The sequence below is a fragment of the Scatophagus argus genome, chromosome 18 (assembly GCF_020382885.2).
Source record: "Scatophagus argus isolate fScaArg1 chromosome 18, fScaArg1.pri, whole genome shotgun sequence".
In the NCBI taxonomy this organism is placed as follows: Eukaryota; Metazoa; Chordata; class Actinopteri; family Scatophagidae; genus Scatophagus; species Scatophagus argus.
Window position 1 is genome coordinate 9,004,463 of NC_058510.1, and position 16,681 is coordinate 9,021,143.

General features: G+C 40.7%; 3 protein-coding genes across 5 annotated transcripts; 2 read left to right on the forward strand and 1 right to left on the reverse strand.

Moving 5' to 3' along the window:
* The first annotated feature begins 553 nt into the window (after positions 1-553).
* Positions 554-7,214, forward strand: LOC124049687 (regulator of G-protein signaling 20). Of its 2 annotated transcripts, none has more exons than XM_046371603.1 (5): positions 554-1,299; positions 2,347-2,507; positions 4,984-5,067; positions 5,184-5,418; positions 6,293-7,214. In XM_046371603.1, exons 2-5 carry the CDS (start codon positions 2,350-2,352, stop codon positions 6,479-6,481), a joined length of 666 nt encoding a protein of 221 aa, XP_046227559.1. In that variant the 5' UTR covers positions 554-1,299; positions 2,347-2,349; the 3' UTR covers positions 6,482-7,214. The 2 variants fall into 2 exon arrangements, with proteins under 2 accessions (XP_046227559.1, XP_046227557.1); XM_046371601.1 differs by lacking the exon at positions 554-1,299 and adding an exon at positions 1,761-2,161.
* Positions 7,215-7,682: 468 nt separating this feature from the next.
* lypla1 (lysophospholipase 1) lies at positions 7,683-11,074 on the reverse strand. 2 transcript variants are annotated; one of them, XM_046371599.1, is made up of 9 exons: positions 10,581-11,074; positions 10,376-10,407; positions 10,228-10,293; positions 9,969-10,016; positions 9,818-9,888; positions 9,599-9,672; positions 8,641-8,742; positions 8,184-8,360; positions 7,683-8,096 (listed from the first exon to the last, which is right to left on the reverse strand). In XM_046371599.1, the coding sequence occupies exons 1-9, from the start codon at positions 10,647-10,649 to the stop codon at positions 8,040-8,042; spliced, it is 696 nt and encodes a 231-aa protein (XP_046227555.1). In that variant the 5' UTR covers positions 10,650-11,074; the 3' UTR covers positions 7,683-8,039. The 2 variants fall into 2 exon arrangements, with proteins under 2 accessions (XP_046227555.1, XP_046227556.1); XM_046371600.1 differs by having other exon boundaries at positions 10,495-11,073.
* A 40-nt stretch (positions 11,075-11,114) lies between these two features.
* mrpl15 (mitochondrial ribosomal protein L15) lies at positions 11,115-13,425 on the forward strand. Its single transcript, XM_046371598.1, has 5 exons — positions 11,115-11,307; positions 11,455-11,612; positions 12,197-12,362; positions 12,707-12,830; positions 12,972-13,425. Exons 1-5 carry the CDS (start codon positions 11,203-11,205, stop codon positions 13,307-13,309), a joined length of 891 nt encoding a protein of 296 aa, XP_046227554.1. The 5' UTR covers positions 11,115-11,202; the 3' UTR covers positions 13,310-13,425.
* The last annotated feature ends 3,256 nt before the right edge of the window (positions 13,426-16,681 follow it).

The following is a 16,681-nucleotide window of genomic DNA, read 5'->3' on the forward strand; positions in this document are numbered from 1 at the left end:
TTAAACAGAATTTGGGCTTTGTTGTCAACAAGTAGGTGTAAATAATTAATTTAGCCATTTAACTCCATTCACTCCCATTCACTGAGGACTGCCTCACAAGTGCCCTCCAGGTGAAGCTGATTTGCAGCTAATTTCAACACAAGATGCACACAGTTGCGTCAATGTGGCCTCCTCTGTGATCGTTGAAATAACGTAATAAGTACTCTGTAAAATGTCACACAAACAGTAAGACAGTACGATAACATGACCTTCAAATGAAAATAACTGTTAAAATGCAATAAATTGAATATTGAAAGTAACTTGCCCTTTTGCATTGATGAGATGCTGAAGGGCTTCGGTAGCTGACGACTTGGGACAAGAATGTGTTTCAAATCAATTCAGTACTTGAAGATTGTATGCTGTCAATGGATTTCGACCAAAGCAACATTTAAACTACTGTGGAGGCAGATACACATGACAGGGAATGTAGTGGTTAAACAAGAAGAAGAAGAAGAAAGGGGACAATTGGAAGAATCTGGATACACAGAGACTTAATGGTCAAACAGAGGGGGTTTTGTGCAATTCTGTTTGAGGAATCTAAGTTTTCTTCACATTCTCTTTGGCAGGTTTTAGCTCTCTTGTCTTGCTCCTGAATCCATCCGCGTTTAAATGGATCGCTACTGCCCTCTGGTGGACACACGTTGTACTGGGCCTCCAGAGCAGTGAAGAGCAGTGAAGTAGGAGATGGGGGAGTGGAGGGTGTTTTCCAGATGTTTGACTGAATAATTCAGAGCCTGGCGTTCAGAACTTCTTTCCCTCTAGCCATGTCATCCAATTTAAGAGGCACTGACATCCAGCCAGGCAGTGGAAAATCAAGACTTTGCCTGACGATATTATTACGATACTATTTTGTATTTTAAACGGTTTATGAATGATTTTCACTGGGTGTAAGCGGGGGAAGGGAAAAAAAATAGGACATGTCATCATTTTTCACTAGAAAATAGCTCCAATATTAGAAATTTTATTAATGATACAGCAGCAGCTTATCTCCAAAATAGTGAGATGACTAATCGATAACATCTAAATATAATATGAGTGCCGTGCAATCCTCTGACAGCCTCAGTGTGCGCTGGAGAAGCCGTTGCTGTAACGCACCGCGCACACTGTGTTCTGGCCGTCAGTGCACGCACGCAGAAACATCTTTTCACACTTGCAGGAAACGCATGCGCGTAGAGGAAACCAACTGGTTTGTGTCAAGTCGAGGCAGACGGATGTGATCGAGCCAAAAATCACCTGTATTCTGGCATTCATGGTGACACAGTGAGTACATATTTATATTTGACTTTTGGACAGTGTAGGCCTCTTACAAATCTGTATACCCCCTTGTGATTGTGCATCTTTTATTTTAAAAAAAATCTTGGAAAATAAGGCGGATGGATTTCAGGTTCCAGTGAAGATGGAGCGTCTTAATGTGGATATTCCAACAAGCAGAAATAGTATGATTCATGCTCAGTTCGTGCACATTTTGATCTTAACCAGAATGATATTATCGCTGACAAAACACATGTAAATATGTGCAGATGTGCTGCTTTCTTTCCCCCTTGAAAGAAAGATAGAATCCTCTGACTGTAAATTATCAGCTCATCTGATCAAATCATTTCATCATGTTTCTATAAATGGCTGCTGTGCTGCTGGCTCCAGGGTGCTTGTCTTGAACCCACCATCACATGTGTGTGCGTGCGTGCGTGCGTGTGCGTGTGTGTGTGTGTGTGTATCCTCCCGTGAATGCGACTGATGGATGCTGATTGCTGCGGTCCGACAGTGACGCCTTGTCGCTATCATTACTGCTCATCCCTCACAGAAAGACGGAGAGGGAGGATGAGAGAGGAGGGCGGATGTTGCTCATCACAATTTGGTTTTGTTGCATTTAGCATGATCCAACAAAACGATAGGACATCTGCCACTGGCTTCTCGGGCTGTTTGAATGGCGAGACCTGAAACTAAACGAAATAAAGGAAGAAATGTCAATTATTGAGGTCGCATCGCACAAAAGTTGACCCCACGCGTGATGATGGCGAAGTGGTCGTGCATTCCGCAAAACCACAGATATTGTACTTTCAATATGGAGATGATCGATAACCTATAGGATTCCAGGGTTGTGATTGACTGCTTTATGGATCAGGTTTAATTCATTCTCTGCTTCCAGGCCTTCTTGGATCTGCACTCCGTCTGTCAGATCTTTATAATCTCTTGTGATTTCTTGGATCTTGTGATGATGACGATGGGGACGATGACGATGATAATCTTGTAGAAACCAAACCACCACCAGCCAGCTCTCACTGTCGTCTCCCCGTCTTCTCCCCGCAGTCCATGGGCTCAGAGCGGGTGGAGATGCGTAAGAGACAGATGCAGGTTCATCAGGAAGCAGCTGCCAGTGTCCTCCAAGCGCGCCACAGAATGGGAAACACCCCCACCAACGCCTCAAACGCCTGCTGCTTCTGCTGGTGCTGCTGCTGTAGCTGCTCCTGGTAATAACACTCCACTGCCTCTCACACAGCAGGGCTCCACACAGAAGACCCGTGGTCCCAAAGCATAAGAGAGAGCTCTCATTTCTACTTTGCCTTCTAGATATCTGTTTCACTACTGAATACATCCTTGAAATGACGGTTTTTGGGTGCCACTTTGCTGTCGAATCCATCAGGCTATGCACAACTGCTTATTCTTCATTTCCTGCCATCAGTAAACGTAGCTGTATTACCTTTTAGGAAAGCACAATGCAAGTGCCTCTTATTCTGACTTAAATCACATTACGTGGCTGCTGTGCCATGTTTCTGAGCCCTGTTTCAGAAGCACACTGGTGGGAAATAAGCAACAAAAGGCGTTAAGTAAGGCCTAAAGAAGAGCTGAAACAATTGGTCCATTAATCGGTTAAACAGCAAAAGGAAAAAGAAACAGTTCGACTGCTTTTTAAGGCAAGAAATTTCATAAAATATAAGTGATTATCGGATCAAATGTCAAGTTCGGTCAAACAAAGGAGTGAATCTGTCAGCTTGAACTTTGTGCATTTTTTTAGACTGAATCAGGAAAGGAATCAGTGATTAACTCATAATGAAAATAATTTCTACTTGCAGTCCTAATTTACTTATATGCGTCATATATATGCGCCTGTGAATGCAACATGTTTGTGAATGCAGTGCAGCAGGTGTTGAGTCTTTTATTCATGTTTTGGATTATGCTGGCACACAGTAAGATTTTGAAAGATGGGCTTGTGGATGAAATAATTTCTTTTTTTAATCACATGAGTTAACACGACATTTATCAGAAAGTTAGAGGATTTCCTGGCAGAGATTTTGTTTTATGGTACACAGATGTATATTTTCTTTTCTTTTCTCTCTCTTTTTTTGTAAAGCCAATGGAAAAATCACACATTATGTACTTGTGATACACTAAGTGTTTTGTGACACAGCAACAAACTGCATAATTTTAAAACATGAAGATATCCCTCTTGAACTTGTTTGATAGCAGCAGCTCAATAGTGGATACTACTTAATTTTTGCCTCCATCCTTCCAAACATTCAACAACACCAGAGCTCATGCCATCATCCCAGACAAACAGAAACCCAGTGGTCCTGTGATCCACACCGGATCTCACTGGATGGAGGCCTCGGGGGTTTCGAGCTGTTTTGGACTCATCAACTATTTACTTCTGCTTCTGAGACCCGCCGACTTGTGTGCAGAGCATGGTCATGTTAATTCACTCCACTGGGGATGAGTAATATGATTTGTCTCTACATCAATAATTGTTGCACAGCTACAACAGCCACATTCCCAGATGGGATGGCTCTCACCTGAACCAATTAGTCCACAGCCAGCTGCTACATCATGTGCTGGGGACATTTTTAATTACGCACAGGAGATCCCACAGGATGATGTGGACAGTTGACACACTTTACTATTTACGCAAACGTCCCCAACGTTCCCAGCAGAACATCCTGAATCTAGTGTGGTGTTCTGTTATTTCAAATGAGGAACAAACAACATGCAGTTCCTCCATGATATGGCATAATAAGCTTATAGAAAGTCAACTCATGATTGTTTGGCATAGTTGAGGTTATGTGACAAAAACACTTTTTGTGGTTTGGGCTACTCTAATTTCTGCCAGTTCAAGGAACAGTTTGACATTTTGGAAAGTTCCTGGTCTAAAACAGGTAATTGGCAACCAGGAAGCACCCGGGCAAGAAAAAAAGTCACATTTCCTCAGTAAAGCCATAAAGGTTTTTGCTCATTTTTACTCTTCGGTCTTTGTATGGGTTAAACAAACAAGATATTATATGTGGATTGCTGAGCTTTAGAGGTGCTGGTAGGCATAATTTATTATGTTTGGACACAGGCAATCGAGCTGCCTCCCCTTTCCGGTCCTTGTGCTAGACTAAGTTCACAATCTGTTGACTTTAGTGGCATCGAGCTTCTTATTTCACTTCGAGCAAGGATGCAAATAAGCACATTTCCCCAAATGCCAAACTGTTCCTTTACGGAGAATCTTACAGCTGTATTTTGCAATGATTTCTTAAGACAATAGTATGAAGTGAAATATTGCGTCTACTGTTCAAGGATGCCCTTTTAACCTGACGATGACCCTGCGAGCAAAGTCAGTCATAGAACCCCTGACCTCAACCCCATCCGACATTTTTTTTTAGATGAACTGTGGTTCATTGTTCAACTGTGGTTTTGACATTTTTTTTTAGCAATTTTAGAACGAAATTGAGTGAAACCTGTTGGTTTAATGTCCAGTTGTCCGCATACTTTTGCTCATGTAGTTTATTATATTGCAGGTACTGTACTGCTGTTTGGGAAGTGTGATTTCATATTCCAACCCGCTACATTATTTTTAGTAAGGAGGGCCGAGTTATTTTAAATGCTCGGCTCCAGTATGCTATTTGCAAATCAAAACTGGATGACAAGCTATTTATGGAAAAACCAGTTTCATTGTTTTTCTTCTTACAGTTTGACTGTTAGGAGTGAGGATGAGGCAATTCAGAGGACCACATTTGAGCACAGGACAGAGGGAACCACTAACTGCGAAGAAAGGTAATGGCTACTTACCATGACCCCTCCACAAAACGTTTCTACTACCACCTTACATATGCCATTACTAAGAGAACGAAACAACTATAAGCCAGTAAATCTGTTCTTTTATTTTTAAGTCCGAAGCCTACTCTGGAAGACGCTCGCTCCTGGTCAATATCGTTTGAAAAGGTGATGAAAAGTGCAGTGGGTCGCAGCTGCTTCAGGCAGTTCCTGCGCACAGAGTTCAGCGAGGAGAACATGATGTTCTGGCTCGCCTGCGAGGAGCTCAAAAAGGAGACCAACAAGACTGTGGTGGAGGAGAAAGTCCGGCAAATATACGAGGACTTCATCTCAATCCTTTCCCCTAAAGAGGTGAGCGCCACAATGACTGTAGTGCTGGAATTAGGAAGAGGAAATTATTTTTCAGTTGATCAGCAGAAAATTAATTACAAAAGTGATGGCATGATTTAATTATAATAATGTAACTGCTTAAGTCATTTATAAAGTAAAAAAAAAAAAAAAGAAAGTCATTTTCTGGTTTTAGTTCTAAAGGAGGAGGTGAAAAGGTGAAATTTATTCCCATACCTGGAACTAACTTTCCCTAAAACCACAACTTGATGTTTCTTACTTTTTCTTTCTGTACTAATTACACAGACAAGACAAAGTGTGGTAATAAGTGAGATTAAGAGGTGCTAGAACATTGGAGTATTTTAGAACTTTGGCTAGAACCTGGCTAGCAGTTGCTAACCTAAGCTAACAGTGTGCTACTGGCTTTAGCTTCACATATACAAGAATGCTACGGATACACAGCTGTATACGATAGCTTTAACACATCCTCACAATGGCAGGGACCTATGTTGAGTATCAAAATAATTAGATACAACTTGTTATTGATGCAACATGTTAATACAGGTGATTTTTCCAACAAAACGCATATTGTGTTCAAAAATTGATTTTGCTGCTTCAAGCTAATGTGCACCTCCTTAAATTTGAAAAGCATGTTAAGCCAAACTCTGCATCCAAAAATAGCCAAGACTCGGGTATGTTTCATTTGGGGCCTGGTACAATCCCTCACTGGCAGAAGAGCCCAGAAAGTCATTGCTGTCCATGTTAGCTTAAAGTCACTGTTGCAGTAGGGAGGAGGGCAAAAATTGGATATGTTGGCCTACACACCCTTCAATTTCTGATTTTCTTCCACTGATCATTTTGTATTTATTTTCCTTGTACATCATTAATTACTTTCCAGGTGAGCTTGGATTCACATGTGCGAGACGTGATCAACCGCAACATGCTGGAGCCGACCTCACACACGTTCGAGGAGGCTCAGCAGCAGATCTACACGCTGATGCAGAGAGACTCGTACCCCCGCTTCATAAACTCAGCTACGTATACAGATCTGCTGAAGAGCCTGGAGGAGCCTCCCCCTGAGCCATAGACTCTCCACTGCCACACACTTAGCTTTTCAAAATGGCGCATGCGTCCCACCCGAAGGAGTTTCGTGTTCCTGCAGGAGCCCTGCTATTTAGAGAAAGACAGACAGGAAAATGAAGATGACTTAAAACCGGTCTTTATCCAGCTGTAACTGCTGTTTATTTTCCCATGATTAGTTTACCAAAATACTTGGAGCAAACAAGAACAAATGCTAGATCCAGCATCAGTTACTTGTTCAAAAACATATCTATATTTTTATATATTCCCTAGCGCTTGACATTGCACTTTTCTACCTTGTTTAATGAGGAAAAGCATGTATCTGTGAGCACTGCATTTGTATTTAGGTATATTGTGAGCCTTAATGCATATCCAGTTCTTGTAGAAACAAGTAGGTTTTATTTAACAGTAACTTAAGAAGAAGGAAAGTGCCTTGGAATAAGATCTTCTACACTAGCACCTTTGGTCTAACATGAATGGTGCGACAATGACTTCATATGTTGGTGCTTTCAGCTCTTCTCAAAGATAAAGTTTTTACAACTCAGTGAGCTGAAATAGATCTTGTCTGTGTGTTTCAATACTGTGATATTAGTCATATTATGTTCGATTTAAACAAAACAGGGAAAATGAAACTGATTACACGACCATGACCACTGATACATTTGTGTATTGAAAAAAGGAATTTGTGTGAAATAGCTATTTGAATTCTCACAAATTAAATAAAGCACAATCATATGTTGTTTCTTCTGCTGTGCGTCATCACCACTCACAGAATACTGCCTCATAAGGTACTATGAATTATTAGAAATACTTCACATGTGAGTTGCATATTAAGCTGCTTCAATATTACATTTTTAGGATAGAAATGTTTGCATATGTGCTTTGTTCCAAAATTGTTATTATTTGCAGTACATTTAATTGCTGACTATTTTTCAATTTGTTTTTAGTCCACAAGATGTCAAAAATACTGAAAATGTCCATCACGTTAAGAAAGCACCATTTTTTTTTAACCTTGACTGTTTTGTCCAACAACAAATCTAAATTCTAAAAATAAAGATTTTCATCCACTTAAAACAGTTTAAACAATCAATAAACACTAAGCAACAACAAATGTTGTTGCTTGATAAAATGCCTTAATTCATTTATCGACTAGTAAACTTTTTCAAGCGCTAATACAAATAGGCTGCATTATTAAGGAAAAAAAAACATTTAACAACAGGCCATTTATTGTGAGATAGTAGGCATTAAAACATTAAGTATAGCCCTAGTTATTCCAACACATATGTCTCCTACAGGAAATCGCTTGTCTCAACAGCAAACAGCTTAACAATCAAGCAACTAATGTTACTCTACTGTAACACTGAGGACTGTGTGTGGCTTCAGGTCAGGATGCAGCATTGTTACATTCATGCCTCTCCCAGGCTAAAATGGAGCCCCAGTCCTGTCTGGCTCTGTGAGTAGCAGCGTGGTTTTACTGTCAAGTAAGTCCGTGTGGTTCCTGGAGTCCCCAGAGTCTCAAAAGATTCTGATGGTGCTGTGCAGTTGTGCGTCTACTCCCGAGTTCACTAATCACTGATGGGAGGAAGCTGCTTCTCAATGAATCGTTTGATATCCACCATTTCCTGCACAGATACAAAGTAAAACAAAGTGTATAATACAGAGTGCAACCCGAACTACAGATCTAATGTGACTTTTCCTCCCACACTGACCTCTGGACAGGCGCTGTGAGGTAGACCCCGATATGACTTGAAGGTGATGTTGGATGGATTGATCAGGCTTTTCATCTTCTCTGCTGTCTGACTGCCGAATATAAAAGGGACCAGGGGGTCAGCATCCCCGTGGCATTGTAGGACATGCATGTCCTTGTTAGCACTGTTGGCAGAAGCCTGAGAATAGAAGAGATTAGGATTATTATTATCTGATTATGACAGATTATGATTAGGCTATATGGGATATCAATAAACAGGAAAAAAAAAGAACAGTTCACATCCAAAATAAATACTGGAACATTTTCACTGTCAATCACTGGTCCTGCATACACTTGAACTGATGGGTTTGGTGGGAGAAGCTTAGCAAAGTGATATGTGGGAGCAGAGAGAGGCAGACAAGACACTGAAAATCTAAAATGCAGAGATACAAACTGGTGAGTGTTGTGTTTTTCTCTACCTGAGGGAAGGACTTGCGGAGAGGGAGCCAGCAACTCAGAGCAACCACTCCAGCTAGCTTCTGCTGCATTGTCAGAGCCGTGTAGAGAGATAGTGCTCCACCCTGGAAAAAAAGAAACCAACATGTGTGGGGAAATCTTGTCACACATCTCATGCAAATGATTATCAATTACTATTATTAATATTCTAAAAAAAATTGCTCCAAAACAGCAAGGAATGAAGCTAATTTCATGTTGCTATTGCATAAAAAAAACAATCGCATTCTCTGTTATTTAAATGCATTGAGATTTGTCCCTATCTAATAAAATGCTCACATGTTCTAGTGCCGCACTGTAGACTACCATGTATACATGTGTGTGTGTGTGTGTGTGTGTGTACAGCTCAAACTTCACAAAGCGATACTGACAGCTGATCTGTTACACAGCTCTCAACTGTTCATACTGGTTTTGACTGGGGTTGAGTGAGTACTGAAATGGGTATCCAGTACAGAAAATGTACTTTTGACAAAAACAAGTATCCGAGTAAGTAATATCCATGATGAAAAAATACCCTCATAAGGTAGCTGACTAATATTTCTCCTTCTCCTGTGCTCAGAAACGTAAAACTGAATCTCAGTTCTGATGCTGTTCTGTAAATGATTTCCTTATACAAAATAAATATTTAGCAACTTCTGACAGTGACCAAGTCTAACTTTAATTAGCGACTCTTCTTTTTGTTGTTGTGTTTACATCTGTTCCCAATGAACCGGCAAAATAAGGTATTTTTATTGCATTTTAAATTATTAAAGTCGACCACAAGCGTGGTACTTCCAAAAAAAAAAAAAAAAGAAATAAAAATTTGTCAGTTGTATCACATTTGCTTGTTTTGAATTTAGTTATTCAAATATCTTATGTGCACAAGTAGTGAGTCACAGTAGAAACGGTTATGTAATGCATCATCAGTGTACATGTTACAGTTACCTGTGAAAATCCACCCAGGATAATTCTGTGGGAAGGTATTCCATTCTTCACTTCTTGATCTATCAAGGCTTTAACTGTGGAGAAATAAAAACAACACTTGCAATTAAATCTGACTCACAAGCAAACAACTCTTTATGCAATAAACAAAACAGCTGCATATCCCTACATGTTCTGTCTTTGCCACGTTGCACAAGGTTACCAAAAAATATGTCAACATACTATTCTCTGACGCTCTTTTAATACCAGTCTCATCTTCGTCTGCTTCTGGGCTCAACCCATAGATATCGAACCTATCCAAGAGAATAAAACATGTTGTGTATGCAACAAGCACACTGTCTGTTCAAACACATTAAAACACCGAAACACTTACCAGGAAGGCATGGACATTCTCATGTTCAACGTAACGGGCATGGTGGGACTGTAATCAATGGAGGAAAAGTAACATCACAATTTGGCTTTGGATGTACAAAACGTGAATGTTGCTGTAACTGTAAACAGAGTGTCAACAACAACCTTAAAGCGAAAGATGAGACATTAAAGACCACGAGATTTTGTGCTATGAGAGGTTTTAGGACTTTCATGCACTTGCAGACACTATCTTTAAGAATACAGCTGCTGTGAATACTTACGCATGCGGGCAAATGTATTTCACATGTGGTATCCTGATGCCTGCGAAAGCTTCTGCCCAGCCATGCCTGTTAAATTAAACATAATTCAATGAGCGACAGACAAAAAGAATTTTGCACCACAGAGGGAAAAAAAGCTGTCTTCACGTACCCTGTATCACCAAGGCCATGCAGAAATATCACCTGTAAAAAAACCAAACAAACAAGCTAACTGCAGAGGGACTTAGGTTACAGACTAATGTATGTCAGAATTTGGCAACCGTTACCTACGTCGTCTGCTGGGTAGTTACTGGAACCTACGGCTGCTTAAGCCTAACTTTAACTAGCTAGACGTCCGTGTTGTCAGGTTAACTCACCGCCGCAGTGGCTTTCCGGGCAGCAGGCACAATGGCAGGTAAAGGGGCTGACATGTTATTGCCGCACATACAGCGCTGAGGCAGCTGGTGTGTCTGGACAAGCTAGCTACTGTTAGATAGCTAATAACGATATATCCAACTGCCAATCTCTGTCGATCTTGGTCCAACTCTGGCTGTCAAACAGCACACAGCTGAAGGACAAATGTCGACCAAATATGGAGTCAAGTTACCTCCGCCTCGTATTATCGCTGGCAGTCGTGAATTTCTGTTTGGAAGTTGAATTTTGTGGAAAATAATACACCGCCGGATCACACTAGCTAGTACTTTACTTGCTTGTAGCAGTGACCCGCTTAGTAGTTCCGCCCCCACCGCTACGCGATTGGGTGCCATTAGAGTTCCTTACAAATGCAAAACAAGGATTTGTTAGTTGGATTGTCAGTACGTGCTGCCTTATAGTGCAGCTCAACCCAGCTTCCCAGCTCAATCGTTCATGGAGCGCCTTTCGACTGTCGTGCTTTTATATTGAAACATCACAAAGCTGACAGAAGTACTTCCGCTCACCTCGGTCACATGACCCCTGTGCCCTTGGCTCGGCTGTTTCTGACATGTGAGCAACAGAAACATGTCTTTCCCCAAAAAACCTGGTGGTAAAGCGTTTGATGTTTTGAAGACTCTGCCGCGGATAACTTTAGCAAACTTGCGGCCTGAACCAGGAGCCAGAAAAAATGTAAGTTTTAATGTGTCGTCTCGCTAGCAAAACAAGTTAGCATGTAACGCTAGCTGTTAGCGAAACATGCTAATCCGTTTGTCAGTTTTGTTGATGACACATTAACAAACTAGCAAAAACCCTTGGCTCACATTTCTTTAATTTAAGGAAAAACGGCGGGGCAGAGGACAGCATGGTGGCAACAGAAGCGGCAGAGGGCACAAAGGAGAGCGGCAGAGAGGCAACCGGCCTCGGCTGGGTTTTGAGGGAGGTCAGACTCCCTTTTATCTGGCCATCCCAAAATATGGCTATAATGAAGGACACAGGTAAAAGCTTGTCACTTTGCGCTGCATCTTCGAACTGTTTGGCAAGTTAAATGCAGTCTTATAGACCATAGAAGTGTAAGTGGTAATTAAAATTTACGATTTCTTGCTGCTAGATTCGCATGTGTATTCCTCCCATGGGCATAGATGAATTTCTTAGTAAATATGTACATGGTTGGTTTCAGTTTTATATCAGGATGTTTGTCACAGTATTTATCATAACACTAAGCCCTACACATTAATGCACCGGTCAAGCATCACCTTCATCCAAAGACTCAAATTGTATTTTTTCCAGGTGAAGTGAAACATATTATAACCAAACATCTATTTTAATTTTGTTTTTTTTGTCACTGCTTGGCCAGTATTTCAGTCAACTGCTCATAAATGAACAAACCAATATCATCAATCACAGCATCCAGTAGTAAATGTACTATTTACCCATGTTGGTGCTGGAGTTGCATCCTGCGTTTGCCCTGTAGTTGCACACATGATATTTATTTTATATTTGTTATTTTTATTGCTACGCTGACATTCAGACAGGTGATCATAAATGACTGTAATGAGCTAATGTTGATGCTCTTCTTCAGTCACCGTCCTCAGTACCAGCCTCTGACCCTGAAACGACTGCAGTACCTGATCGATCTGGGACGAGTCGACACAACCCAGCCCATAGACCTGACCCAGCTAGTCAATGCCAGAGGAGTGACAGTCCAGCCTCTGAAGAGAGACTATGGAGTCCAGCTCATTGAAGAGGTAATTGCTGCATGCTGAAAGCACGTTGTGGACTTTCTCACACCAGGCATGCATCATAATAGAGTTAGAAAGTTGTTCTCTCATTAAATAATTTCTATGAAACTACAGCATAAATAACAAATACTGACAACAAATTTTGGATGTGGGGAGATAAACAGCAACTTGATATCAGCGCAGACACAAGGGTTTTGATGTAGTGTGCTGCGCTTGGATCACGTTATGCCACTAGGTGGCGCCATATAGCAATGTTGCCATTCTGTCACATATCAAGATGTTGTTTTTGATCCCTGTTTATCTCCATGCTCTGACACAAATTCATCTTTCATTTGTTTTCTCTGTTTCAGGGTGCCGATATTTTTGCTGCAAAGATAAACATCGAGGTTCAGAGAGCTTCTGACGGAGCTATAGCTGCTATTGAGAAGAACGGAGGGGTCATCACTACCAGTTTCTATGACCCTATAAGTCTTGGTAATTAGTGAATGATCTTGGTGTTATGCATTCACTCACCCAGATTCTAGCATTCATCTTGCATATTATAGAATCATAAAAACATAATAAAACAAAATATATTCTCTTTTAATATGTTTTTTTGTTTTTGTTTTTTTTAAGGGATTCTCGTCAAGCCCGTCCCATTTTTCTTGCGTGGGCAGCCTATTCCAAAGCGAATGTTACCAGGGCAGGATATGCTCCGGTATTACACAGATGCTGAAAATCGGGGTTACCTGGCAGACCCGCAGAAAATCCAACAAGCCCGACTTGCCCTGGCACAAAAGTATGGATATATTCTGCCAGACATTTCAAAGGATGAACTGTATCACATGCTCTCCATGAGGAAGGATGTTAGACAGATCTTCTTTGGCCTCGCTCCAGGCTGGGTCGTTAACATGGCGGAGAAGAAGATTCTGAAACCTACTGATGAGAAACTTCTGAAATATTACAGTTCATAGATGTGAGAAGAAGTAAAGTAAATGCTTATGTACAGTATCTCATGGCAAAAGTGTGTCAAAACATGTGAAGAAGTCTTGAACTTGTTTCCATTTTATATTAAAAATGTGGAAAAGCAGCATTCTGTGTTTTAAGAATGAAGTATTGTCCTTAAACATCTTGAAATTTGCATTTTCAAACATACTGGTGCCCTCACGTCATCACGAGGGGCACATTTTTGGTGTTGTAATTTACAGTGTATTTATGACATGATTTCCACCACATGCATGAGTGTTCCCTTGCTTTTGAGTGGCTGACGTCTGACGGCCTCGTGTCAAAGCGCAACTGGCCCGTGCGGCATGATGGAAGGAACGTGAACTGTAACAGGTGAGGGGGAAATAAGGAAAATAAGATAACTCAAAGAATGAAAACAGGAAACAGATGCCCAGTGATGTGTGTTACTTGTGAAATGGGTTGCCTCGGCCCTACAAGGGGAGTTTGAAATTAGTCATAGGCAGCTGTATCCTGGTGTGGACGTTCAAAAGATCCCTCTCCCCCCCTCCTTTTGGAATACAATCACAGGGAAGCACATACATACAACCTTGCCTGATTATGCTTGAGAGACATGATGCCATGGAAAAGCATTTATGTTTTGATACCTAAGGAAATTACTGTGACTTAATCTAGATGTGGTGTTTATTGCTTTAGGATGTCACCCACCTTCCCAAAGTTCACACTTTCACTTAAGAGTTTACATATTCCTTTTTTTTTTGTAAAAAAACAGATTTTATAATGTAGAATCTCGTAAAGATTTTGAGATATTACAATCAACACTCCATGGCAATTTCCCCTTTCCTGTAGCAGAATATAACCTTATAAGTTTTTGTAGGATAATGGTCTCCTTGTATTTGAACTCTCCATTACGCTCATGTTTATTTTTTGAAGTCAAAATGGCAAACCCACTATAAATAACTTGGTATTTTACTCAGATATTGTCTTAAGGGACGCTGCCATAGAATTTCTGGTGGTATAAAAACACTTTATCAAAGGAAGCATATGTTAGTGTGTGTGTGTGTGTGTGCAAGACTACGCACACTGTGTTTCTGCACAAAGTCCCCTCTGCCATGTTAGACTCTGGCAGGCAGGTCTCAGTTATGATGGAATAAAAAGAAAAGTGACAACAAAAAGTGATGTGAGCACCAAACTCTGTGTTAAACACAATTGATTTTATGAAGTGAATTTATGCATTAATAGAAAAAAAAAACAAAACAAGACACAATTTTCAAGGTGAATTTCTTTCTAAATTTCATAATGAGGTACCATAAAAGACAAAGGCCACACTTTGATGACTTCGCTTGTGGTTCCCTGTGTGTTTTCCTGAATCTCAAGTATCCAATAAACTACACAAGTAGTGGATACATACACAGCCGGCACTGCCAGGAAAACCAACCCAAATCCTTACAGCATAATACTTTAAATAAATCACGCCACAGGAAAGAAACAGCACAATCATTGTTTATGGCAGAACTACAGTGCTTATCTTCAAAGCAGCAGATCCTTTTGAATTTGTATCAGGTCTCAGACAAGCAAAAGAGAGAAGAGGAGTGAGCTAAGAGGCACAAACATTGACTGTGAACTTGTGGCTGCAGAGAGTTCACGTAAAAGAATAAAGAAATTAAATCAAGCATTTTCAACATTCAATTACAATCAAGACAACAGCCATTCACCTTGGCTAAAAAGATTTATTAGTCTGTTTTAGGGAAGCATTTAATCTCTGGTTTCTGCTCCAAATAATCTAATGTCTGAGTCTAAGCCAGTTCACACTATTTAATTAAACATCCAAGCATTGCTGCTGGAGCTGAGCAGACCAGATTGTTTTGGTTATCTGCTGCCTTGAATGAGCCGTTTAAGACAGACACAGATATCATGGTGTCTCACAGGTCTCGGGCTAGTTCCAGCTAATAATTAGGGCTAATTACAGCTAAATGTAGGCCTCTTTCTCCTCTGTCTGCTGAAGAGAGCTGCATGGATCAAAGTCACGAGCACATATACTGTAAGGGAACAATTCATGTCCAAAAACATGGATGGGAAAAATGTTCTGATGAGACAACAAGCCACAAACATCTGAAGCTGTCTGGATAATAAAAGACTTGGAAGACTTTTTTCAGTTCTTCAGATAAGACTCTTATCAGTGGTAGAATACAATTACTAATTTACAAAGAGTAGCACTGTTTTTCAGCATGAGTGGAGCTTTGCCTCATTAGCCAGTCTCACTCAAGTCTGCATGATAGACAAACGCAATACAATTAGAAGGCAGCCTGACTACAATCTAAGGGGAAAAGAGGAGCCAGACGAAAGGTTTGATGGATGTTTTCCTGAATGAATTAAAATGCTCACCTGCTTATCGCCGGTCATCATCAAAACTATAATTCAGATTATAGTTTAAAATGCTGGCAGCTGCAATGAATGATTGTTTTCATCACTGATTAGTCTGTTGTTAACTTTTAAGATTAATTGGGTAATTGTTTAGCATAAATCCTTTCAGTAAAAAGCCTTTGAAAGCACTTTTATTCCACACTTCAGCTCCTATTCTTATGTTTGTTTTTAACATCGTGTGGTGCTAAATTATTACTCTACTGCATTTATCTTTTAAATTTTATTGTTTGATTTTATTCTTATTCTTGCAGTAATGTCATGTTCAAAGATGTCTCTTGTTTTGTCTGATGGTCCAAAATACAATTATAATAAATTTGAACTGGTATAAAAGACAAATAGAAAAGCATTAAATCCCCACACTGAGAGACACCAGAGACAGCGAATGTGCTTGATAAATGTGAGAAATTATTGCTCAGCTGTCAAAACTGTTGATAATTTTCAATTGGTCAACTAATCGTTTCAGCCCTGAGATGATGTGCGATGGATCAAATCCTCAGTCTGTTCTGCACCACCTGGGCTTGCAGGCTTGAGCTGTGTTTGAAGTCTGGCTGAGCCTGGCCTGTTATCTCTGCTCAAAGGTGGGGGCATCATTGTGTTCTGCTAATGAGGCTACATTAAGCCTGTCTACACCAGGGGGCATGTAATCCTCTCAGCTGGCCTGACGTAGGGCCGGGCAGGGCGCTGTTTACACTGGGAGTGTGGAGGTTAGCGCTCAGGACCCCGGGGCCTCAGTCTATACTGTTGAATCTGCTCAAACATGTGATTAAGATGCAGAGGTGGAGGTTAGGGGAGTGGGTGGAGGGCACAGACCACTGCATAGAATGGTGTCTGAGTCTTGACAGAGTATATCTTGCTGCCTGCCTGCTGTGCCCATACAATACAACACAATGCAACACAGTCCTTCGCTGTGAGCATCATGGTCACCTGACGCAACAGAATGATATCCCCTTCACACCTTC